Here is a 24,700-nt window from a genome sequence, read left to right as displayed (position 1 = left end):
CTTAAGTGGTGGTGTAGTCCTTCTCTGTTGACATTTATGCCTTTATTTTCCCAGTTTAACTGCTGTAAAGATTAAAGAGTTTAAAAAAAAAAAAAATAAACATTGTATCTAAAAATGACCGAGAGCTTGCATGCTTTCAGGCTTCCCTCGATATATAATGTTAGCTCCTGCGGACATGCGAGTGTAGTCCAGTTTGACCAGCTACCCGATTGCCTTGGTTCAACGGGGAGCCGTACATTACAGGATAATCGTTTTTTTTTTAGCTCGCCTGTTCGAAGAATAGAGAGCTATAGCGAGCGATACCCCCGGCGTGAGCGTCAGCGTGAAAATGTTAAAGTTTTTGGTGCAAGTTATTTAGAAACTTGCCATTCATTTACTATGTGTACTAGGATGCTGATATTTAGCATGGAGGTTCGTTTGGGGTATATTATTGATGTAGTGAAGTTGAAATTAAAAAATAATTTCAAATGTTTAAAATTTTTGACCTGTTTTGAACTTAACCTTTTTGTAGCACATCAACGTTAAAGTTTTTGGTGCAAGTTATTTAGAAGCTTGCCATTCATTTACTATGTGTACTAGGATGCTGATATTTGGCATGGAGGTTCCTTTGGGGTATATTATTGATGTCATGAAGTTGAAATTAAAAAATTTCAATTTTTTAAAATTTTTGACCTGTTTTAAACTTAACCTTTTTGTAGCACATCAACGTTAAAGTTTTTGGTGCAAGTTATTTAGAAGCTTGCCATTCATTTACTATGTGTACTAGGATGCTGATATTTTGCATGGAGGTTCCTTTGGGGTATATTATTGATGTCGTGAAGTTGAAATTAAAAAATAATTTCAAATGTTTTAAATTTTTGACCTGTTTTGAACTTAACTTTTTTGTCACACATCAACGTTAAAGTTTTTGGTGCAAGTTATTTAGAAGCTAGCCGTTCATTAATATGTGTACTAGGATGCTGATATTTGGCATGGAGGTTCCTTTGGGGGTATATTATTGATGTGGTGAAGTTGAAATTAAAAAATAATTTCAATTTTTTTTTTTTAATTTTTGACCTGTTTTGAACTTAACCTTTTTGTAGCACATCAACATTAAAGTTTTTTTTCCTTTCTCATGTTTTTATCTACCACACTATTTTTTTACTGATTACAAGATACAAATACATATATTGCTTTAAAATTATTAGGATCAGACTTCACTGCAATGCTTTATAAAAAATATTATTAGACTCGTCTTTTAAAAACGATAAATGTATAAACAGGCGAGCATTGGGTGGCTTTGACAACAACTCTCTGGTTTCATTCCTATGTATGCCAGCTATGTCTGATATTTGCCCAATGTGCCATTTACATTTCGTGGCGTTTTGATTAATTTTGATTGTTCATGCCCCTCTGTGTGGCACGTGACACGATCAGTGTTATTTGCACAGACCTGACTTTTGTTGCACTTATCTGCTTCTGGTTCCTAGTTACGTCGCCAAACTTCGTTTTATTGCCATCTATTGCATGGCAACGTAAGAAGGTTCAAAACCCCCTGTGCTATGATCTCTGCCAAAGTTCTAAAACTCCATCCGTCCAAATATGTAGGCCTAACACATGCACCGCAAGAAGTGAAAAGCACAAATTTACCACCACGAATGGTATGTGTGGCATTTGGCCTTGAGGTATTTGGTATCTTGCTGGCAATTGGTCTGCGAATGGACCACTGGAGTTGATGACTCAGTCGGCATCGGGGTTAAGCTCCTTTGGGCGTTTATTGGAATCTGTGAAGCCTCACTCTGCCCTCCATGTACAGCAGTTTTGCCCCTGGGCTGCTGAGCTTTTTTTGACTGAGAGATGTTCTAAGTTGTTCAACAATCTCTCCATTCATTGCCTTTGGGGTTATGAGGAGTTGTGAATGGAAGGTTATAGAAGTGGGGTGGCGAGTTCTCGAGGAATAGAACTGGAGGTTGCTTATTTGGTCTATCAATTTCCATTTGGGGTGCTCGTCCTCGACCTCATCGTTGACCCTGCCCCCCCCCCCTATCTTCAATTCCCCCTTCCTGTCTCCCCTTAAAATAAAATAATTAATCCCAAAATTCTTCCACCGTCACATTTCAATTGTCATGACAATTTCTTTTAAAATATTTTAAGTTGTGCTTTTGCACTGCTCCGTTAACCCTTCCCCTTCTACTCTCTTAGTTACTGTATATTTATTTTGACAATTTACCCTTTTGCTTTGTCTCAATCTTACTTAAATCCAACCCCATCCCCCCACCAACCCTCCTCTCTCCACCCCTTCTGTACAGACCCGAGCTTGCATAATGGTGATCGACTGTCTCCAGCCCTTCACTGCTTGATCACACAAAAATCATCCTGCTGAAGAGTATGGGCAACAGAGAGAGCAGTTTCCAATATGAGGCTGGACCAGCAGGCCTCACTCGATCTGGGCAAACCACCTCACTACACCATGCCAACATGCACCGTCGTCCTACTGTGATGTCTCACGGCAACCTGAGGAGACACCGAGCATCTGTCGGCTCACAGTTGATTCCACGGCTTAATTCGAACGCGCAGGCCGTCTACTACAAACATGCCACAAGTCCTGGAGCTGTGGAACTGTGCCCAGGCATCCCGACATTGGTGTCTTGCGATGCACAATACAAGGAGAGGGTCACGCTGCCGAGATCGAACCGTCCATCCAAAGAGCAAGGTATCACCGAATTGTGCGCCAATGCTGTGCCAAGGAGTGTGCCCGATGTCGTGATCGCCGCAGCGGATGATGGGGCGGGATGCAAGTCGTGGGGGACTGGAAAGCGTTTGATACAAGGACGCCTGCCATCTCAGTCCTGCATGGCCCCATCGACCTCGATCGGTTGGAGAGGAAGTGACGCAGGCGAGGTGAGCGCGAACCTGGGTATGCAGAGGGTGTGTACGCCGAGATGCTGTGTCGGGTTTTGGTGGTTTGTGGATGTTTTGGGAGAGCGGTGGGTGATGTGGGGTTGAAGGTTGCTGCAGTAAGATAATGAAATGCCCTTATTTCCTGTACAAAGCATGTAATTGTAATTATAAAGCAATTATTGGTTTCGAACATGAATGCAAGATGTTGTACAAGGCTGCGAACGAGGCAGGATCCGCAGCAGATGCTCACGATGGGGATGTGGTTCATCAAAAATGCTCTGGCACAGACAGCTGCAAAACAATGTTGCAAGCGCATGAGAGGTTCCTCATTTTTTTTGGGCAAAAGGGAAGGCAGATTATATTCATGGTATATACCAAGGTGAATGGGTTTGTTCGACAGAACATGCATCCTAAGGAATGTTTACAATAGCTGGGATTGCTTGATTACTGGTATATAGCATCTACCTCCGAAGGTGGACAGAGGTTATGCTTTCGCCTCTGTTTGTCTGTCTGTCTGTTTGTTTGTTTGTTTGTTTATTGCTTACAAATTTTATACCGATCTTCACAAAACTTCACCACATGGTGGAGTCGGTTGTAAGCAAGAAGCCGATTGTTTTTGAGGTCAAAAGGTGAACAAATTTGCCAAATTTCTAAAATCCTCAATTTTCATCCCATTGACTTGAAATCCGAAGAGGAGATTTGCATATTTGATTATTGTATGCAACCAGCAATTGTTATTGAGGTCAAATTTGTTTTATGGACTTCACAAGTATCGTGCTGTGCACGACGTCGTCGTCTTGTTCGTTTGTCTGTTTGTGAGCATGATATCTCGAAAGGTTACATGGACGGATGTGGACGAAACTTGATGGACAAGTTGGGTGTGTGACAAGGAAGAACTGATTAGATGTTGGTGAAAATCTGGATCCGGATCCAGAGAATATAATTTTTAAAAATTGATTCTTCACCATGGAGATGTGGCCAAAAACGATATGTAGCACGATATCTCAAAAAGTTGCGGACAGGTTTTGACAGAACGAGGTGGATGAGTTGGTTCGGTGACGAGAACAAGCCAATTTGATTTTGGCCTCAGATCCGGATCCATATCCGGCGGGATACAAAACGTGAACTGCTTAGCCTGGCGGAGGTATACGCTCCACAGAGTTCGGCTCCAGTACTGTATTTAACATGTTTTTGCATTCGTCGTATTGAAATTCAGCTTATTGAGTGTTGATCTTTTTGAGAGTCTGATGCAGTGCAGAATGTATTTATTTTTAGCAGCGTCTCGCGTAGCGAACTAGAGCAGCGGCATTGTTGTTCTTGTTCTTCTTCTTCTTGTGAAGACAAAACCTTTATATTGGGACTCGGCTCTTTTATATACATGATCCGGATCTCCTTAAATACTGAGCACTTGTACACATCCTCACATAGACGGTGCCTTTTGAGAGCGTCTATCATGAACTTTGAAATATATTCGGACATTTGCTTTAAAGTTTCGAAAAGTTCACGTTGCTATTTAAAGATTATTCCATTTAATAAATTGTAATTTCGTAAATACACGATACTTCGTAAATACACTATGACGGGTCTCGCTATTGGCTTAATCAAGGCACGTGACGAAATATCAGAAGTTGTTTTTTTTGTTTGTTTGTTTTTTTTAGCCGACAAAACCTTTAGGACGCTGCTCTTGGACACATTTGTCCTTGTTTATGTATGTATAGGTTTTTTTTTTTAAGTTTTTTTTTTTTTTTGCTTTCGCTTGTCTGTTCATTTCTGTGATGAGCTTTCAACAGTTCGGAGTGCAGTTGAAGTAGAAATAGGGACATGAGGTTTTGGTATCAGACCAATATTGTTGCTTCACATTGTTGCTGTTTATTGTCGGGGCAAAGGGTCCATTGCCAGGACAGATCGAGCTTTACGCCGACAAGCTCACGGGGTCTGGAGGGCACGGCATGCAAAAAGTGGGACTTTCCAGCTATCTGAGGAACTCCCTATTGTTTCAGCCATTCATGTCGTGTGGTACGTACGGTGCGTCGGTTTTGCCAAAGCAGTTCCCTGGCCGGATCGCCGCTCTGACACCGGATACTTGACCGAGTGTGGCAGGAATCGGTAATTTCTTCAGGGTGCTGGTGATAGCTCACCTACTCTTTGCGAAGGACACCATGGTATTTTTTTAATGTGCACCAACTAATGCCGGCAGATGGGACAATCGGTTTCACCTCCTTCCGAGGGATGACACACACGTCGATGCATCACCCTGCGTGCGAAACACCAGGGTAGTGGTTTACAGCTGGGCCGAGATTCAAACCCAGACGAGACAGCTCGGAGGCATGTGTGTGTTGATTTATGAAGTTTCGATGGCATCCCTGGACATGTTATCGATCGCTTTAAAGCTTTACACTCTTACTGAGGTATTGGGTACCAAAGGTAATAATTTGCTACAAATTGCTCCATGGTTTTTCACTTTGGCTGTCTGATGGTTTGGGAGTTGGGGTGGGGATGGGGATGGGGAGGGGGGAAGTGTCTTGTTCTTCTTTTCACTCTTTCCCTTCCCACGATCTCCTCCCTTACATGCAAATCTGCTCACTACCCGTTCCACCTTGTCTCACTTCTGTAACTTGCTTGTTTGTTGTTCTTTCTCGTTTCACTTCAACTTGCATCTGGTCCGACGCCACGCAACCTTGCATGTTGGGTGGTCGCTGCTGGAGTACCCTTATTTACACTTTTTCTGTCTGTCTGTATGTTTGTTTGTAATGGACAGTTCTGGAGGCCAGAGAAGTCAACCGATTTTGATGAAACTTGACAGGTAGGTTCATACCAGGATCTAGTTATATGCTTTTGAGCACCGTTGCTATGGATGCCACCGTTGCCTAGCAACGGGACTTTGAAATTTTTTAAAATCCCAAAAACTCAATTTTTTCAAAAATCGGCTTCCAGGCTTTTATGCGCACTATAATCAACCTCTTTGTCAAAAAATTTCAGCCAGATCCGTCAAAAACTGTATGACTAGTATGCAATTGTGTAGTGACCACCAATGTCGCCTACCGGCTTGTTGGGTAGTCGCTGGAGTACCCTTATTTTCACTTTTTCCGTCTGTCTGTATGTAATGGACAGCTCTCGAGGCCAGAGGAGTCAACCGATTTTGATGAAACTTGACAGGTAGGTTCATACCAGGATCTAGTTCTATACTTTTGAGCACCGTTGCTATGGACGCCACCGTTGCCTAGCAACGGGACTTTGAAATTTTTCAAAATCGTAAAAAATTAATTTTTTCAAAAATCGGCTTCCAGGCTTTCATGCGCACTATAATCAACCTCTTTGTCAAAAAATTTCAGCCCGATCTGTCAAAAACTGTATGACTAGTATGCAATTATGTAGCGACCACCCACGTCGCCTACCGGCTTGTCTCATTGTGCACGTGATCTGTCATTCCGTAACACAGATATTTTTGTTTGTTTTTTAAATGGATCTTCCCATCCGAAGAATCTTGCTACGAAATGTGTTCCACTCATCTGTGACGGAGGGCAGCGTCAATCAACGTGGTGTTCGTCTTTTTCTGTAAACTCGATTCATTGTCCGTTAATTTGGCTTGAACTGAGGTTTTGATTTAATAACAAACAAACAATTACTTTAAAAAAATATCTTGGAAACCATAACCGAGCAGTTTGGTTCCAATCGGTTGAGTGAGTGTTGGTGTCGGTGTTGATTTGGTAATCGGGATGTTCTCAGGAAGACTTTGTGCAACAGTGTTTTTTTTTTTTTTAACAAATATAGTTCGGCGTTATTTCGCAACAAAAGAGACGTTTGGCTGAAATCTCTTATCTTTTACGAGTCAGGATATGTATGAAGAAGTCATTCACATTGTTGCTGTTTATTGTCGGGGCAAGGAGTCCATTGCCAGGACAGATTGAGCTTTACGCCGACAGGCTCACGAGGTCTGGAGGGCACGGCGTGCAAAAAGTGGGACTTTCCAGCTATCTGAGGGACTTGTTGATGGACCTAAGTGTGAGTTGCATTATCAGGGGGGGGGGGGGATTGTAAAGCTCTGACTGCAAGGTCAGGAAAAACTTAAGAGGGTAACCCAAATGATAAGAATACGAAAGTTTTAAATGGTAATAGTAGGTTATTCCTAGAGACAAATAATAACAATAATAATAATGCGATTTCCCCTTTAAAGGAACTTCAAACCAGGAGGAGGCCAATCGGTCCTTTGAGCCTGTGCAATGGTTGCCAACCTATGGTTGTGTGTCCGTGCTCTGTTCTTTTTAAATGCTGAGCATGAAGCAAGGAAGCAGCACATACTATTTATTGAAGTCTTTGACATGACTAAGGCAAGTGGTTTGAACCATTCGACGGGCCAGACTTAGAGCGGACCCTCTGACCATGACACCATTGCGTCTGGTTAATGATAAGTGAGACGTTTGACTCGGTCATGAAAGAGATCGGATTGGATTAGAAAACTGTGTTGCGGAAGCAACGTGGAATTTTAACTTGAAGCAACGTTGAAATCGGTGCTGTACTCTTTTATTCCAACATTACGTGCGCAGAGGGGACAACATGACGAGTACATTTACTTTTTACCTCCGCCACCGAAGGTGAAGGAGGTTAATGTTTTCACCCCTTTCCGTCCGTTTGTGTACAGGATATCTCAAAAAGTTGTGGACGGATTCGGACGAAACTTGGCGGACAGGAATTGATTCGATTTTGGTGAAGATCCCAAATCTGAATCTGGATACGAGTTATTTTTTTTTTTTTTTAATGATTCTTCACCATTGAGAGATCGGGCCAAAAACGATATAGCACTGTATAGCGTGATATTTCAAAAATGTAACGGGCCCGATATGTTCTCGTGGATCAGGGATTACGTGGCGGAGGTGTGCGCTCTACCGAGTGACCTTCTTGTTTCTCATGCATTGGCTTTGTTTTTGCTTTATTCAAGGGCACAAGCATATGTGACTTCAGATACGCCCGACGCACTTGCCCTGCCTCATAAATCAATCATTTTGTAAAATTTCATCAGTTTGACATCCTTGACCCACTCGCTCCCCTTCACCTTGTCAAATGTCTGAAAACGATACAGATGCAATTTTTACTATTGTGAAGCCAATATTGTCTGTCTGTCCGTCTGTCTGTCTGTGCCTTTTTTTTTGAAAAAACATTATTTTTTGTTTTCCCTGTTTGCTACTTCTTCAATGGCATCAAGTAATCCCACCCTCTCATGAGGTCAGCCACAGGAGGTAGATTGGCTCAAGTCTTTCACGAACCTGTTGGCCATTCCTGATGTTCGTGTCGATCCGGTCAGAGCAGGAATTTAAGACTTATTCAGGCTTCAGTTCTCCACCAATCACGCCGGCAGATGGGACGGCAGGATTAACATTCGTCCGAGGGACAATAACTTTATGATGCAATTCCCCCGTCCGCGAAGCACCAGCCCTCCGGTTTAAAGTCGGGTTCAGACGATTGTTAAATCGGTGAATGACCTCCACAACGTGAAAGTGTCAATTTTCTATCTCTGATGCGGTTTGTGAAGTTTTCAGATATCATTTTTTTGTTGTTGACCGACGTCGTTACCTTTCGGTCTTAAATGCTCAGGTTTGTTTATTCTTTGTGGCTAACGCTCATGACGTCCGCAGTACCATCCGCACAGTTCAGTTTGCTTGGACCTCAGCTCGTTTCCTTTTTCTTGCTTTCTTTATTCCATTGCACACCTGACCTTTTCACCCCCACTTCTCTGTTTTTCATCAGGTACTCCTGCGTTGCATGTTTCAAATGCACCTGCGTATAATTTTACAGTCCCACCGCTTCAAGACCCAGTGCCAATGGTTGAGATGTTGCCTCTCCTGCCTAATTGCACATTGATTAATTGCACGTTACGGGAAAGTTGTCTAAAAACACTGAGATGTTTTAGATGTTGCGAACTCTTGGAGAAGGCTCTCACATCTGGGGTCACATCGGTTCCACTACAGGCAGAATCATTGGTGTTGTTTTTGCTTTTTGAAGTAAGCCTGATGTTTGCTTCGTGCTTGCATCATGCGGCTGACTTGGGATCTTAGGGTCCTACGTTCGAGCCCCGTTGGCCGCTGAATTAAAACCAGGTGGGGTTGGCTCGGCCTGCCATCCTTCTGAGGTCGGTGAAATGAGTACCGGTGTACTGGTATAGGGGCACAGCATCAGCGGCATCGTCGCTCGTCAACAAAGTGATAGCCACCCGGCAGCCAAGCTGCCATACACAAGAGGAAGAATGATTTTGAACAAGATTAGAATTTTCAAAATGGTAAAATACCATTTTGGATCTGAGGTTCAAGCGAAGCTCGGTGCTTTTCATTCGGTTTAATGTGTTGGCACAGTAGTTGGAAGGGTGCTTTGTTCAGGGCGAGGGCTCCCATTTGGCTCAACTGGCTGAGCTCCTGTATATAGTAATCCCGTAATTTCAGGTTCAAATCCCAGGCCCACTGAGTAGGTAAAAGGCAAAGCCTCTCTGTGTTTCCTCGCTCTGGGGCTGCTTCGTCAACCCCCTGCGACGAAGGGGGCAGACTCTCCACGGTTAGCTCTGAGCTGCTGAAACATTAACGGCTTGTAGCGAGCGGGGCGCCCCGGTGCTCACATGAAGCTTCATGCGACTTTCATTCAATTTGATTTTGTGACTTCCTCTATTGCAATTGTTCCTTCTTCTGTTTTTTTTTTTCTTCTTCTTCAATAAATTGTGGTGGTGGTCGAGTGGCAGCTTAGCTGCCGGGGTAGCTATCATTTCTTGAAGCGCGACTGTGTTGCTGATGCAGTGCCCCTCTACCAGTACACACTGGTACTCATTTCGCCGACCTCGGAAGGATGACAGGCTGAGTCAACCCCCTGGTGTATTAATTCAGCGGCCGACGGGGCTTGAACTCAGGACCCAAGGATTCCAAGCCGCTGCCCAAATCACTGAGCCAACACCAGGCTTTCAATAAATTGAAGATCCGAAGCACTTATGCCATCCTTGTGATGCTTCAATTGCATTTCCCTGTCAAGTTTGGTCAGCAAAGCTGAATATAGCATATCGATGCAATACCTGTTAACTCTGCTTCTCTGTACAACAATACGAGGTTGTTGTTGTTGTTGTTGTTGTTGTTGATCTATTATTTGATTACGAGATGTCCTCCCTGGTCACGGTCCGGGTTGCTTTACAAACTGCGAGCGCTAACCAGACAGTTAAAGTGCAGTCTCAGCTGAAAGGCTTTGTTTGCTCTATCTATGTTTCTGGCAACCTCAGACAGCTAACTGCAAAGTCGAATTATAATTATTGAACCAACCCTGGTTACCGTCTGATACCATGCCATATAAACATTGCTGTCCTATCTCTTTGCTTCCTCCAGCCCTCCCCAGTTCCACCAACTGAGGGCAGCGATGGAGCAGACAGTGGCATTGCAAACACCGGCGAGCCGGAGAATGTGCTGGATATCATGCCGCCGCCTCCCCCTTCACAATTAGCCTGGAATCTATCCTCTCGCGGCTGGCTTGATGATCACTCCCTCGGTCTGTATCGCAGTTCGACCTGGTCCAAGGGAGGATCAGACTCGAGGGACTACTTGAGTGACTGGGGAGAAGATGGCGATGCGCCTTGCTTGTTGGGTGATTGTACGATCCCCAGTGAATCTGGGGAATCGATAACCGAGGTGGTCGCAGACTGTCGAGTGCCAAGAGGTGGTGTTCGCAAGACCGGCTGGCTTTGGTTCAAGCACTTGCTCCATTGCAAGGGTCGGAAGGTTGAAATTGTGCCTCGGCGGAAGTGGAGGCGCTCCTGGATTGTCCTGAGAGGTAAGTGAATGGCACACTCTGAGGCTTTTGTCACAAAGAATATTTATTCTTTTATTCATGCGAGAAAGAAATGCTTCAATTTGTTTCCCTTCAACCACGACATTTTGATGCGTCGCTTGCCCGTAAATACTCGGGGTACTTTTTATCCACCAATCGTGAACTATTTTTCTCTGCTCTTCCCATGACCACAGGTTGCAGCCTGCAGTTCTTCGAGAGGAGGCCTGAAGGTAGCGAAGAACCCAAGTTCGTACTCGGTGTCAGTGAGGCCTTGGTCCAGGCCTGTCCCGAGCACCCTCGGAGAGAGTTCGTCCTGTGTTTGAGCAATAATGTTGGCAATGTGATCATTTTCCAGGTCTCTGTCGTCTCTGCATTATCACACATTTTGGGGGGGAAATAATAGCAGAATGCATTGCTCTTTAACCGTTTGAACCTTGAACTCCTTGGACTTTCAGCTCCCCCACCCTGGGGTCCCTGGAGAAAAAAAAACCGGCCGCTCGGGTATATTGAGGAATGAGGTTTGACTCGCAGCTGGGAAAATGGCCGCTTGGTTATATTGTTGCGAATCTGGAAGCCATGAGCACACAACATTCAGGTCCTATCGCTCAGTTATTTCAATAAGTGAATGTGCATAGATAGCTCCCTTTTCCCTTGTCTAATGGGTAATTAAATGTTCCTGCACTGTGGAGTTATTTTAATAGTCAGGTTTTTCTTCTTTTATTTTACACCACCAACGATAACAACAACACCAACGATGACTACAACACCAATGAAAACCCTCTGTTCCCGGCGTTCTCCGCGCGCTCGCTGAAATGCGGGTGTGTTCAGAATGCATTCGCGAACTGAATTCCATTCCCTTGTATGGACATGAATCGGCTCGCTTGGGCACTCCGAGAGGTGGGATGCGACAGCCCCCACCCAACGATAAGCGAACTGAATTCCATTCCCTACTATGGACATGAATCAGCTCACTTGGGCACTCCAAGAGGTGGGATGCAACAGCCCCCACCCAACGATGAGCGAACTGAATTCCATTCCCTAATATGGACATGAATCGCCTCGCTTGGGCACTCCAAGAGGTGGGATGCGACAGCCCCCACCCAACGATAAGCGAACTGAATTCCATTCCCTACTATGGACATGAATCAGCTCACTTGGGCACTCCAAGAGGTGGGATGTGACAGCCCCCACCCAACGATGAGCGAACTGAATTCCATTCCCTAATATGGACATGAATCGCCTCGCTTGGGCACTCCAAGGGGTGGGATGCGACAGCCCCCACCCAACGATGAGTGAACTGAATTCCATTCCCGAATATGGACATTAATCGGTTCGCTTGGGCACGTCTAGAAATGGGAGGCGACAGCCCCCACCGACGGCGAACGAGTCACGCCAGAAGCGAGCCGCACACCAGAGGGATAAAAAGGGAACGGAGAGACAGAAGTGGGTTGTTCTTTGCTCTTCTTGGTTGGTGGTTCTGGCTCTTCTGGGTTCTTGTTCTTGGTTCTTGGTTGGTGGTTGTTCCGAGAGCACGAAGGTGGTTGGTGGTTCTTCGATTGAATCGACTCGGCGGATTGTGAAGGATCGGCGCCTCATCTTCACCAGCGCGTATTCTGGAGCGCGAGAGGATCCACCGGAGCTCGGGAAGCTGATCGTGGCTCGCCGGTGTCTGGATTCAGCTCGCCCTCGCTGGTGCCGGTTCGAACAATGCGAAGACCACACGAGGTGGACAGGTCCAAGGCAAAATCTGGTCTTCAGCTCGTCCCTTCCATCTGGGCTGGAGGCCTCAATAAAGACCATTTTGGTCCGATTCTTTGGGTGTATGCGTATGTGTGTTTGTGGCGCCAGTATAGTAAGTAATGAATTGTTAAGTGCCTTGCTGTACATACGTGCTTATTAATATTCGGATAACTCTGCTCTTCTGTGTTCCCCTCCCTGCCTATTGTTAATAAACAGCCCCATTTGTGAAATGTATCCGCTCGTTCGTGTCCCTTCCTCCAATGGCTTAGCATGCTGCGTGTTGGAAAATTAGCCAGGCAGTTGCCGCTGTAATGGGACATTTGGACCGACGGATCTCGGCGATCAACCGCTCGGGTCACACGTGGTTCGAGTACGGTAGCATCTATGCCGTCGAGGGTGTGGAGACTCGGTAAATCACCACGTGGAAATCTAGGTATTTTGAAAATTGGCAAATAACCCTGTACCACATGGCAGAAATATTGACGCTTCACCGTCCGATAAGGGACCCGTACTTCTCGGAGTTTTCCAAAAAGATATGATCTAAATTCCGGGCGATCGGTCGAGCCGACTCTACTGCTCCATCTAGCGGTCGTGCTCGCGGCCGCCGCCCGGCCCGCAACAATATAGCGGCTGGTAAACCGGCCACTCAGATATATGGAGGTTTAAATAGCGGCTGGCAAACCGGCCACTCGGGTATATGGAGGTTTGAGTAGTGGCTGGCAAACCGGCCACTCGGGTATATGGAGGTTTGAATAGCGGCTGGTAAATCGGCCACTCGGGTGTATGGAGGTTTGAATAGCGGCTGGTAAATTGGCCATTCAGGTATATGGAGTTTTGAATAGCGGCTGGTAAATCGGCCATTCAGGTATATGGGGGTTTGAATAGCGGCTGGTAAACCGGCCACTCGGGTATATGGAGGTTTGAATAGCGGCTGGTAAATCGGCCACTCGGGTATATGGAGGTTTGAGTAGCGGCTGGTAAACCGGCCACTCTGGTATATGGAGGTTTGAATAGCGGCTGGTAAACCGGCCACTCGGGTAAATGGGGGTTTGAATAGCGGCTGGTAAACCGGCCACTCGGGTATATGGAGGTTTGAATAGCGGCTGGTAAACCGGCCACTCGGGTAAATGGGGGTTTGAATAGCGGCTGGTAAACCGGCCACTCTGGTATATGGAGGTTTGAATAGCGGCTGGTAAACCGGCCACTCGGGTAAATGGGGGTTTGAATAGCGGCTGGTAAACCGGCCACTCTGGTATATGGAGGTTTGAATAGCGGCTGGTAAACCGGCCACTCGGGTATATGGAGGTTTGAATAGCGGCTGGTAAATCGGCCACTCGGGTATATGGAGGTTTGAATAGCGGCTGGTAAACCGGCCACTCGGGTAAATGGGGGTTTGAATAGCGGCTGGTAAACCGGCCACTCGGGTAAATGGGGGTTTGAATAGGGGCTGGTAAACCGGCCACTCTGGTATATGGAGGTTTGCATAGCGGCTGGTAAATTGGCGAGTTGGGTATATGGAGGTTTGAGTAGTTGTTAGTAAACCGGCCGCTCGGGTTCAAAGTGTTAACCTGTGTCTCAGGATGTTGTTTCAATATAGAAAACGGTAAGTGCCTTAAAATTATTGTTGTTATTATTATCCCGCTCCCTCCCTCTGGGACGGAGCGGGATATTGTAATCGTCCGGTTTGTTTGTCTGTTTGCAGCTTTCCAGCAAAACGGCTTTTGCAAACACTATCAAATTTAATCCACAGGTGGGCAATGAACCTTGGACGTCCCCATTAACTTTTGGGTCCAATTAGATCAAAGGTCAAGGTCAAGGTCACGAAAAGATCAAAATCGTTTTTCACTCGTAACTTCGTCAAAAATGATCTGATTTACTTCAAACTAAGCTTATAGTGAACCTTATTATATTTGTCACTTATAATCCTACCCATTCCTAGAGTGAAAAATGTATATTTGTGAAGATCGGGTTTAAGGATGTGTCAAATTTAAATTTGATCCCCAAAATAACTTTATGCCTTAAATGGGTGGGATTTGTTGTGCCTGGCACCACTTGTTGTTGTTATTATTCTCATGTTTATTCATATTATTATATTATTGATTCGGAGAAATGATGTTTATCAAAATTAATTATTTTCTTTGTTTTTTTTTTTTTCAATCGGTTTCCTCCACAAGCCATAAAATGTTTCTTGAGACTTTCATTAAAGGTGCAGCTGAACACGGATAAGCATTTCACACGGACGGCGTTGAAGAGGAGAAGTGTTCAAGTGTTGACGATGAAGGATAAATATCGCAATGTTGTAACAGTTTGAGCATGCACAGCTTTCTCACACACCCAATGTGCCGTACTTAGGCGGGAAGTCAAACTGAGCTGGAGACGTGGATCACAGCCATCCACTCGGCCTGTGCGTCACGCTTTGCCTCGCGCTGTGCTGCCTCGATGAGGCCGGCCGTTCTGGACATGTTCGAGGAAACGGGCAGTCTTAAAGACATGTCCCTTGGACCGCACAGTGCTCTTCGCATCGAGGTCTGTGAGCTGAAGCGACAGATTGAGCTCGATGAAAAGATGAAGAACGAAGCGATGCTTAAGCTTGAGGAGGTGTGCGACCGGCTCAGCCGGAAAGCCATCTTGGAACAGGTCAGCTGCTGCTAATTTGTCTATATCTATATATATATATATATATATATATATATATATATATATATATATATATATATATATATATATATATATATATATATATATATATGTATGTATGTAAGATGTTATGTAACTTTGATCGAACTCGGTTGTGGTTGTTTCCATGAATGCAAGTGCAAGTTTTAATCCAACGGTCGAGGGTCATGGAAGACCCGAATGGTGGCTTTTGGGTGGCATGGGCAGAATGTTGTTGTAGTGACTGGAGGCGGAGGGTAGCGTGATTTTGAAATTGACGACGCAGCCTGAGACCGTACGTCCAAATGAATGAGTTTCCTGATGTCACATAATTCGTGGTTTGCTTTGCCGTTTATTCTCGTCTTCCTAAAGTTTATGAGACGGTGATTTTGGCCCCAAAGATGAGTTGCCAACATTAACGAATAACTTTCTCGTCTGCTTATTGTTCGACTGTAAGTTGTGAATCTCAGAAACAGACGCCGTGTAATTAGTGAGGAAATGGTCTCGTTGGTTGGTGACGGGCCATCATGTCCCAGAGAAAGACCGACTTGACGGAATACCGCTGAGGAATGATGATCGGATGTCAGAGAGCGGGCAACTCCGACAAGACAATTTTGACAATCCGATCCATCATGGGGAATGTTATGAAATTGAGGTCTCCGGCCAACAACATCCACGACCGTCGATCTGGTGGACCGTCAAAACCGTCTCTCGAAGGAAGAGACTCCTGCAAATGATTGTTGCTCGAAGCAGATGCACCTATTTTTTTATTCCCTCGCAGTCGTCCGTGTTGTGAGAAAAAGAGTTTGAAAGTCATCGAGATGTCGGGTGAGCATCGGAACAGTTATTCGAAGCTCATGATGAAAGCCTTTCGTCATTGTCGTCGGTCGCTTGCGTGATATCCTGGGTCCTCAAAATGCGCAAACGGGCTTTCCGGAGTGTCTCGTTTTGGGATGCACCGTATGAAAAACAATGCTGAACTCCACCTCCAATCAATTAAAACAACTTGTACCCAACGTTCGAGTCCAAGTCCAAGCTGTGATTCGTGTGCAGGTCATCCTGCGAGATATATAAAGTGGACACATAGCAAGGCTTGTTGGACATTGTCTGTGAAACTGTGCGCATCCCGTGAGATTCGGAAGGACCGTATCTCACGAGTCTGATTTTGGTGGCCTTTCGTCTTGAATTCCTTGAGGGAGGAGCCGGACTTGCTTATGATACGAGCAGTTTTGTCCACATGTTGTCTGAACGAAGGAGATGAATGACTTTGGAAGGACAGTTCGTGGGAGAAGACGATGAGATGGTTGGTTTGTCGGTGGGTGGTGTGAAACATGGTCTCTGGTCCAGGGGACAAAAAGAGAGAATTGCAGGTGAAGCGTCAATTGAGAAGAAGGAAGAAAAACAGACGAGGCATCGACCAGCTTTACTGTGGTGGCGAGCTCGATACTACGGTAGGGATTTGAGTGAACCCTGAAGCTCCAGACGCAATTGTCACGGTAAAGCAGGGAGTGCGCGCGGGAACTTTGCGTGTTGCGATTGTTGGACGGATAACCATCGTGTCTGAAGTCGTATCGAAACAGATCGTGAATGGCGTGTCCAGATCGCGGTGTACTTTTCAGCTCTTTGTGTAATTTGCACAAAAAGTGGCCGAATTCCATCTCCAATAAACAGCCCACCGAGAATGTGTAAAGACAAATGTCTTGAGCAATGCTTCACAACATAACAAAGGCCTAATGTTCCGAACATGTGGTAGCCAAATGTTTGTTCGGCCTGAGACCGTGATCGAAAGCCGCTGTTCTGTTCACCACCGACTGCGGACGGTCGATTTGGCATCGAATATCAAACGGCGTTATCCCAGCTTGTGTCCGACATCGCTGAGCTCGCAAAGACATGAACCAGATTTCCTCGAAGGGTTTTGCTGCGTTCCGATGTCGGAGGCCGCTTGTTGTCGTCGTGCTCGCGCGAGGGACGTGATTGCTTTTTGGGGTCTGTTCGCCAATAAACGAGGTCATCGTGAATGCAAGCTGAAGATGTTATTTATTTCTTCCTCTTAATGTATTTATTTACATATGGGTGTGAAATCTATCATATATCATACTGTGTATATGTATATATATATATATATATATATATATATATATATATATATATATATATATATATATATATATGTGTTGTACATGACTCTCTTTTGTTGAGAAAGAGGCTGCTCAGTTCACTTGGTGCGGGGTCACAGGTTTCCCAGTGGGAGCAGAATCTGGAGCGTTTAGGTCTGGATGTGTTCCGGCTTCGTTGTTATTTGGCCAGCCTGGAAGGGTTGGAGCCTCCAAACCCCAAAGCAGCTCTAACTTTGGCCACGCGATCCAAGAAGGAGTCGATGCACCGCCTTCGACTCGCCTCCGTTTCCTGTTTACACGCACTGGTATGCCGCTTCATCCTCTCCTTGTGCATCCTCCTCTTTCCTTTGCACCGCTACTCCACCACCAACTCGCACGCTGCAGTGCGCCTCTCTCTCTCTCTCTCTCTCTCAATCTCTCTCAATCTCTCTCAATCTCTCTCAATCTCTCTCAATCTCTCTCAATCTCTCTCAATCTCTCTCAATCTCTCTCAATCTCTCTCAATCTCTCTCAATCTCTCTCTCTCTCTCTCTCTCTCTCTCTCTCTCTCTCTCTCTCTCTCTCTCTCTCTCTCTCTCTCTCTCTCTCTCTCTCTCTCTCTCTCTCTCTCTCCTCTTTTTGTCGTAACCTTTATGCTCTCTCTTGATCTTGTTTTATCTGTTCACATTTGCCTTGAGACTCACGATCCTGTCCACGATCCTTGGTGCAGCTTAATCCGACCGACAGGGGTTTTAGTCTGGTGGCGGAGGGGTGATGCATCAGGGAGCATGCCGTGAATCGGATGTTAAGCCGGTATTTCTGCTTGTGGTCATTTGGTCGTAAAATATTCCATGCTATTTTATTTCCATGTGAGTAGGCTTCTGCGTCGGAGCAGTATCCACACAGACCTTGCAATACACGACAGTGTTCAATGGGATCTCGATGTGATGTAAACCAGGATCTGGATATTTTCCCAGTGTGCACTGGATGGGCAGGGATAAGTTGGGAGTGTGTGAGGGCCAGAGTGGCGCAAGTTGAGCTCAAACAACCATTGGGAACACTTCGGCCGTTACGTCTTAACAAACTGCACATCACCCTTACCAAACCCAAAACAATGCGAGGACGTTCCTCCAGATTTTCTTGAAAAGGCCCTTTCCCCCCTCTTTTCTCGTTCTCGTTTTGCTTGTGCTGTTATCGTTGTTATCCGAGCTGGATTCTGTTTTATAAAGTGGACTCGTAGTCGAAGCGGCTGGATTACTTTCTTTAGTTGCCGCAGGGTGGTCCGTATGTCTTGTTGCCCCTTACAAGCAGACGACATTGTCTCGTCCGTCGTGATGTTTTACCAGGTTGGTTTGTGTTGTGGACAGAAACGGTACGACACGTGTCGCCGACAATCGATGGAATAAAATGCAATGCTGGGATAGAAAAAAATCCTGAGCTAACAACGGGATGTATCGACCACCCAGGAGGGTGCTGCGTTTTATCTTTCACCACCTTTTTCTGGTTCACGGATGGCAATTTTTCCAACAAACTATGTGTGGTTGGCTCAATCCTTCTGCAAATATTTCCTCTTAGCAACTCCTGATGTAACAATAACGAGCGACGATCCTCTGCTGTGGATCGAAGTAAGTCCGAGGGGTCATCGTGTCTCTGGAATCCTTTATCAGCATCGATGGTGTTTCCTCTGCCACCGAAGGTGGATGGAGGTTATGTTTTCACCCCTGTCTGTCTGTCTGTGTTTGTGAACAAGATATCTCGAAAAGTTGTGGATGGATTCGTACAAAATTTAGTGGAGAGCTTGGGTATGTGATGATTTTCATCAACGATCTCTCAGACTCTCTGGAAAATCCTCTTTATCTCTTCGCTGATGACTCCACCCTCTGCCGTACCATCGGTCATCCCTCAGACTGGCAAGCAGCAGCTTCTTCGCTCTCTGCAGATCTGGGTAAAATCACAAACTGGTCCAACATGTGGAACATGTCTTTCAATATGGACAAATCTCACACTCTCACTATGTCTCTTAGAAAGGACCGTTTAGAACCCCCCCTCCCCCCATCCACTTTCTCAACAATCCTCTGAAAGAAGTCCTTTCTTTCAAGCTTCTGGGTCTCACTATCTGCCATGATCTTTCCTGGGAAAACCACATTTCAAACCTCACCTCCAAAGCCAGTCGCCGACTGGGAATCCTCCATCGTGCAAAGTCTTTCCTGGGCCCACCTGAGCTTCTGACTACTTACAAAGCTTTCGTCCGCAGTCTGATGGAGTATTGCTCTCCCCTCTGGGCTGGTGCTCCTGCCTTCCACCTTTCTCGGCTTCACGCTGTCAAAACCAAGGCATTTCGGATCATCGGCATCTCCCGCAATGAGGCTGAGTCTTTGGGCCTCTCATTCTCTCACCGCAGGCTGGTCGGTGGTCTTTCTGTCTTCTACCGTCTCCTCTCCGGTCTCGCCCCCCTCCCCTTCTGTGTCGCCATTTATTCCCACCATATTTCCACAGGGAGCTCAAGGTCCGCCAACAACCCCCGTCTGGTAAAACTACCATGTATCACTGCTCACCTTCACTCTTTCATTCCTCTTTTTCCCCACCTTTGGAATAAACTCCCTCACTCTTTCATTCCTCTTTTTCCCCACCTTTGGAATAAACTTCCTCACTCTCTCTGTTCAATCCCATCCTTCCCTCCAGGCTTCAAAACAACTGTTCACCACCACCTCTTATCGTCCTCCATCCAAATCCTCGATCTTTTCTACCCCCGTTAACCCACCCAATCCCACCTCCTTCAAATTCCCTGCTTTCCTTTCTGAATGTCCCTGTAATGTCCATCTTGTATTCCCCTTGTTCCCCACCCCATCCCTCTCCCTTCCACAGATCTCTGAATGTCTCTGTTCCCCACTGTTTTGTCCTTCCCACTCCCATCCCTCTTGTCTCATGCCCCCCTTGCTGTGCGTTGTGTGTTCACTCTCATGCGAGCCTTGACAAGGTATACAAAATGTGTGTATGTGTATGTATGTATATATATATACATACATACATACATACATACATACATACATACATACATACATACATACATACATACATACACACACACACACCTTGTAGAATTGAAACCGTCTTGGTCAATGTCCACCTTGATCCATGTGACCTCGTCATGGCAGAATTTGGCCCCGTACCTCCTAAAGGTCAGGCAAATGACCCAGACAAATGTTCGAGGAATGTCTGTGTATAAGCCCAGGTAAACTTTCAAGCAAACTCGCATTAATAGTTGCAATCAAATTTTTATAAAGTGGGAGGGGAGGGGGAGGGGGGGAGGGTGCAAGCTGAATTAAACAATGGGTGCAACTACAATTTTTATAAAAGGTGGAGGGGGGCACAATCAGAATCGACGATAAATAGATGAGGTGTGCGTGCGTGCGCGCGTCATGTTTTTTGTGGAGTTCTACTAGAGCTTTCTAATGTGAAATGTGATTCACTGCAATAATTCCTGGAAGAATTCCCATGTTTAAAACACACGCCATGTTAAGGTGTATACAACAGCTTCTTCTTGCGTATGCTAACTTGGCTGTTGGATCGCTGTCAATTTGTTGGGACGCGGCTGTGCCGCTGATGCTGTGCCCTGACACCAGTACACTGGTACTCATTTTGCCGACCCCGGAAGGATGACAGGCTGAGTCAATCCCACCTGGTGTTAATTCATTGGAAAAACGGGGCTCAAACTCAGGACCCTAAGATCCCAAGCCAGCCACCCTAACCATGAATCCAACACCAGACCTCAAGAGCAGCTTAATAGGTCCTTCCACAGCATGGCATTCTAATTACAAAATAAATCACAAAAAATAATGTTGACATTGAAACAAAGGATATATTAAATATCACTTGATAGTAGTATAATTTGGCAATAACAACAACGAACGTATAATCCCCCCGCCCTGGCGCAAACACATCTGGGCTTGGTGAAAAGGCAAGCCAATTCTCAAGCAGTGCAGCAGAGCAGGCAGGTCTGCTCCAAGGCCACGAAGACCGATGAAAATTTGCTCCAATGGGCCCACTAGTATCTATAAGGGGGGAGGGGGGCACCGCACACGTGGCATTGTGCAAGATATTTCACTGATGCCATAATTCACCTCTTCAGGGAACGGGTATTTACAAAAACGATTAATTTTTTTATTTACAAAAACGATTTCAGCATACCTTTTGATTTTCAGGCAAAGGTTCCACCTCAGTAGGTTGTTACTTAAACTGAAACTCCGTGATGAGTGTGAAGTGCCCATTCCCCTCTCTCTCCCTTAGCATTTCTGTGGCTGCCCAAGCCCCGAAGCACCCATTGAGTCGACGCCTGTTGTTCGGGATATGGAAAAGTGATGGCTGTGCGACGTGCGTGGGTGTGCAGGTGTCCACGCAGGAATTCGCCAATTCCCGTCAGCGTACATTCTCGCGCTCACTGTTGCACAAGAAACGGAGCATGTTTTCCTCCTTGCGTGGGCTCAACACAGCCGGGGAGAAGGGAGCTGCCCATCCTCGTGTTACCACGGTACGCTGCCAACGAACTCGTCAAACGGTGACCGTGGGGAACCTGTACAGGTGTTTCCAGGGAAGGGAAAATGGCACTTTCCGAGCATGCGGTCATACACGCTTTTTTTACATCCCTGATTTAGGCTGCCGTGCCTTCCTTTGCCCTCTCCTGCCACGTCAGCTCGGTTTTTGACTCCAGTTATGCATGTGTAAATCATGAAGGTGCTTTAAATTGGGCGCCGCGACGCTTCGATGTATCGTTCACGGGAATCGATGGTCCTCCGGCGTTTTCACACCGCACGGGATCACCGTTCCCTGATGAGTCTCGCTGTGCACAGAAGCGGATGACCGATGACGATAATTAAATCAACGAAGCGTTCTGTAAAATGACGCAAACGATTGTTTTAGGGGTACAACACAATGACCGAAACCATCTCGTTGTCGGGCGCAGCCTTAGTCAGTGGGGCACTGTTCACTTGCTGTGCCAAACGGCCGCTGCATATTGGCAAGCCAATGGGTTTTGCTCGACTGGACTTTGAATACAATGTTTGAATTATTAAATCATTATATTTTGCGAAGTCCCAGCTGTGTAATCTGATTGTAACTTGATCATGGGAGTTCGACATGCTTCGGAGTGCCAGTTCCTGGCTGAGACTGGCCTGCAGCAGAGAATCCTTTTTTTAATCTCAAACCAACACGCAAATCTGGGAATTACACAATGTCTTGTTAACTCCTGTTTTATCCTCCCCCCACCCCCCCCCCACGCTCCCATTTTCATCGAAGCTTTTTTTTTTTTCTCGAACTCTGTGCCATTTTCTGCCACGGTTAATGTGACGCCCTCCTTATTGGTGGCAGACGCGTTGCAGCAACTGGAAAAGCCCCCGTTCATTGTTCCAAATTGATGAAACCATTCTGACTCGAGGAACCATCGATGACGATGATGATCTCTTGAAGGTAACTGAAGAAATCACGTGGGCCAGGCAATATCCTTTCGGTGTTGAAGACCTTCGCCCAACTGTCCCTTTATGCGGTCACCGATGAATGGTAAAGGTTTCCCGGTGCGTCTTCCAAATGGGCTGCATCTGTTGAAGGCCACTTCGGTTATCTTTCAAGGGGGGGTGTTGCTGCAGTGTGTATGACGTGCTTGTTCATAATGATTGTTTTGTTGTTTCATTGATGTCGGGAATTTGGAATGGAAAGGTTGGTATTCCGACGACGGTACATGTTGGCTTTGTTTTGTTGTCCCCCCCTCCCCCCCCCCCCAGATTTTCAGGGGAGATGAAGATCCATTGGACAACCGAGATATGAGCCAGGTATCTCGCGATTGCAAAGCCCTGAAATACATGAGTGAGATTTCCCTACGGAGAGTTAAAATGCATCAACTTTGTTTATTTTTGATAGTTCAGAATAAGATAACTGTCTGAAATAGTCTGAGTCGCCTGGACTCGAGGGGCGTCTGTTGGGCATAAAACCCTCGTGTCATGTAGATTGTGTGAAACGCGGTTGGGGGTGTTGACGGCTTCTGGTAAATTGTAGGCTTCCGTCCTTCCCTCAACGGCTGCCTGCTGGCCCTCCGATTATTGTGCCCCCCCCCCCACCTACTGCACGCATCACCTTTCCCCATCGTTAAAGTTAACTCGAGCGCTCCAGCGAACTTGGTGCAGTGGGGGCAACAACACACACACCCTGTGGGACGAACACAACAAGAATGTGAAAAGGTCTCGGGAAACTGACTCGGCTACTCGATTTAGTTTTTAACACCAGGTTGAAAATTGTAAGATTTTGTTTGTGTTTTTTTTTCTTCTTTTCTGCACGTGCCAGGCTGTTGATGACAACCATGATAAAGACGACTTCACAGAAGGCGCTTCCTTGAGTGGATCATCAATGTGAGGAACTTATTACTATTATTACTATTATTACTATTATTACTATTATTATTATTATTATTATTATTATTATTATGGGACCGATAGGTACCCTTTTGAAATTGTTCGGATTGTTAATATTTATTCTGATTTTATGGAATTTGTATCCGACCTACAGGTCAAAATGGTTGATCGGAGGGACTTGAAATTTTGACCATCTTTTGGATACCACTTGAGTTGATACATATCCTAAGGATGTTGTCATAGGTCACGTGACCTGGTGGCCATATTGGATTTCATGAAATCCGTTAAACTGCTTCTACTCCATTTTTCGATCAATTGAGTTCAAGCTATGCACGCGTATCGTCCGTCTCAGGGTGAAGAATGCTCTTTTATCCAATTTTTTTTTTTAATTTCATGCAAATTGGCCTGCCACAGACCAATTTCAAAATGCTGACATCAGCGTTTTTTTTTTTTTTCCCCTTATCTGGAATTTGAATTCCAAATAAGGTATTGTCATCGTGCACCGTCAGTCCCGTCCATCTACTATTTTGACTTCTCCGGTGAAACCGCGCTGGGCCGATCCGGCTGAAATTTGGCAGCAACATTCCTCTCCTGGTAACAGGAAGTGCGAAGCTCGTTCCGGTCACTCGACTTGAAGTAGGTCAAAATGGCTGACTTAGTAAATTCCTTCAAAAATATTCTTCTTCACACCCACCAGTCAGAATGCTACCAAATCTGGGTTCCAACTTTAGGCCGTAGGAATGTTAAATTGCTGAGGTCATGCCGATCACGCAGCCGGAGGTGTGTCAAAATGGCAGACTTGATAAATTATTGGGGAAAATCACGTAAATTCCTTCCAAAATCTTCTTCTCCAGACCAACCAATCAGAATGCTCCCAAAATTGGGTTTCAACATTAGGCCAGGGTCGGGATGTTAAAAACTGGTGGTCATGCTCACCACTTAACTGGAGGTGTCAAAACAGCTGACTTCCTTAATTTTTCGGGAAATCGTGTAAATTCCTTCAAAAATCTTCTTCTCCAGACTCACCAGTAAAAATGCTGCCAACTTTGGGGTGACCACATTACGCCAGGGCCCAGTGGCCATTTTTTGAAAATTAACATGATGATTCCATGAACGGTGCATCAACCTGCAGGTCCAACCGTT

The 24,700-nt window shown here is 45.6% G+C and overlaps 1 protein-coding gene across 7 annotated transcripts in view; it reads left to right on the top strand.

The window, feature by feature from the left end:
- Nucleotides 1-24,700, top strand: part of LOC147034316 (rho guanine nucleotide exchange factor TIAM1-like) — a 162,154-nt gene that overhangs the window by 27,429 nt on the left and 110,025 nt on the right. For 5 of the 7 annotated variants that reach the window (XM_085880582.1, XM_085880615.1, XM_085880570.1 and 2 more), the window contains 8 exons: nt 2,289-2,907; nt 10,230-10,671; nt 10,863-11,023; nt 14,761-15,045; nt 17,300-17,485; nt 21,547-21,687; nt 22,934-22,981; nt 23,490-23,554. In XM_085880582.1, the coding sequence (XP_085736708.1) occupies nt 2,368-2,907; nt 10,230-10,671; nt 10,863-11,023; nt 14,761-15,045; nt 17,300-17,485; nt 21,547-21,687; nt 22,934-22,981; nt 23,490-23,554 (1,868 nt within the window). In that variant the 5' untranslated portion in view covers nt 2,289-2,367. The remainder of the gene's footprint in view (nt 1-2,288; nt 2,908-10,229; nt 10,672-10,862; nt 11,024-14,760; nt 15,046-17,299; nt 17,486-21,546; nt 21,688-22,933; nt 22,982-23,489; nt 23,555-24,700) is intronic. The other 2 variants (XM_085880610.1, XM_085880623.1) reach the window with 2 other exon arrangements.

The sequence above is a fragment of the Eptatretus burgeri genome, chromosome 1 (assembly GCF_056783735.1).
Source record: "Eptatretus burgeri isolate ZD-2024b chromosome 1, Ebu_testis_v1, whole genome shotgun sequence".
In the NCBI taxonomy this organism is placed as follows: domain Eukaryota; kingdom Metazoa; phylum Chordata; class Myxini; order Myxiniformes; family Myxinidae; genus Eptatretus; species Eptatretus burgeri.
Note: the sequence above shows the minus strand (reverse complement) of the source record. Positions and strands in the feature narration are given on the sequence as shown.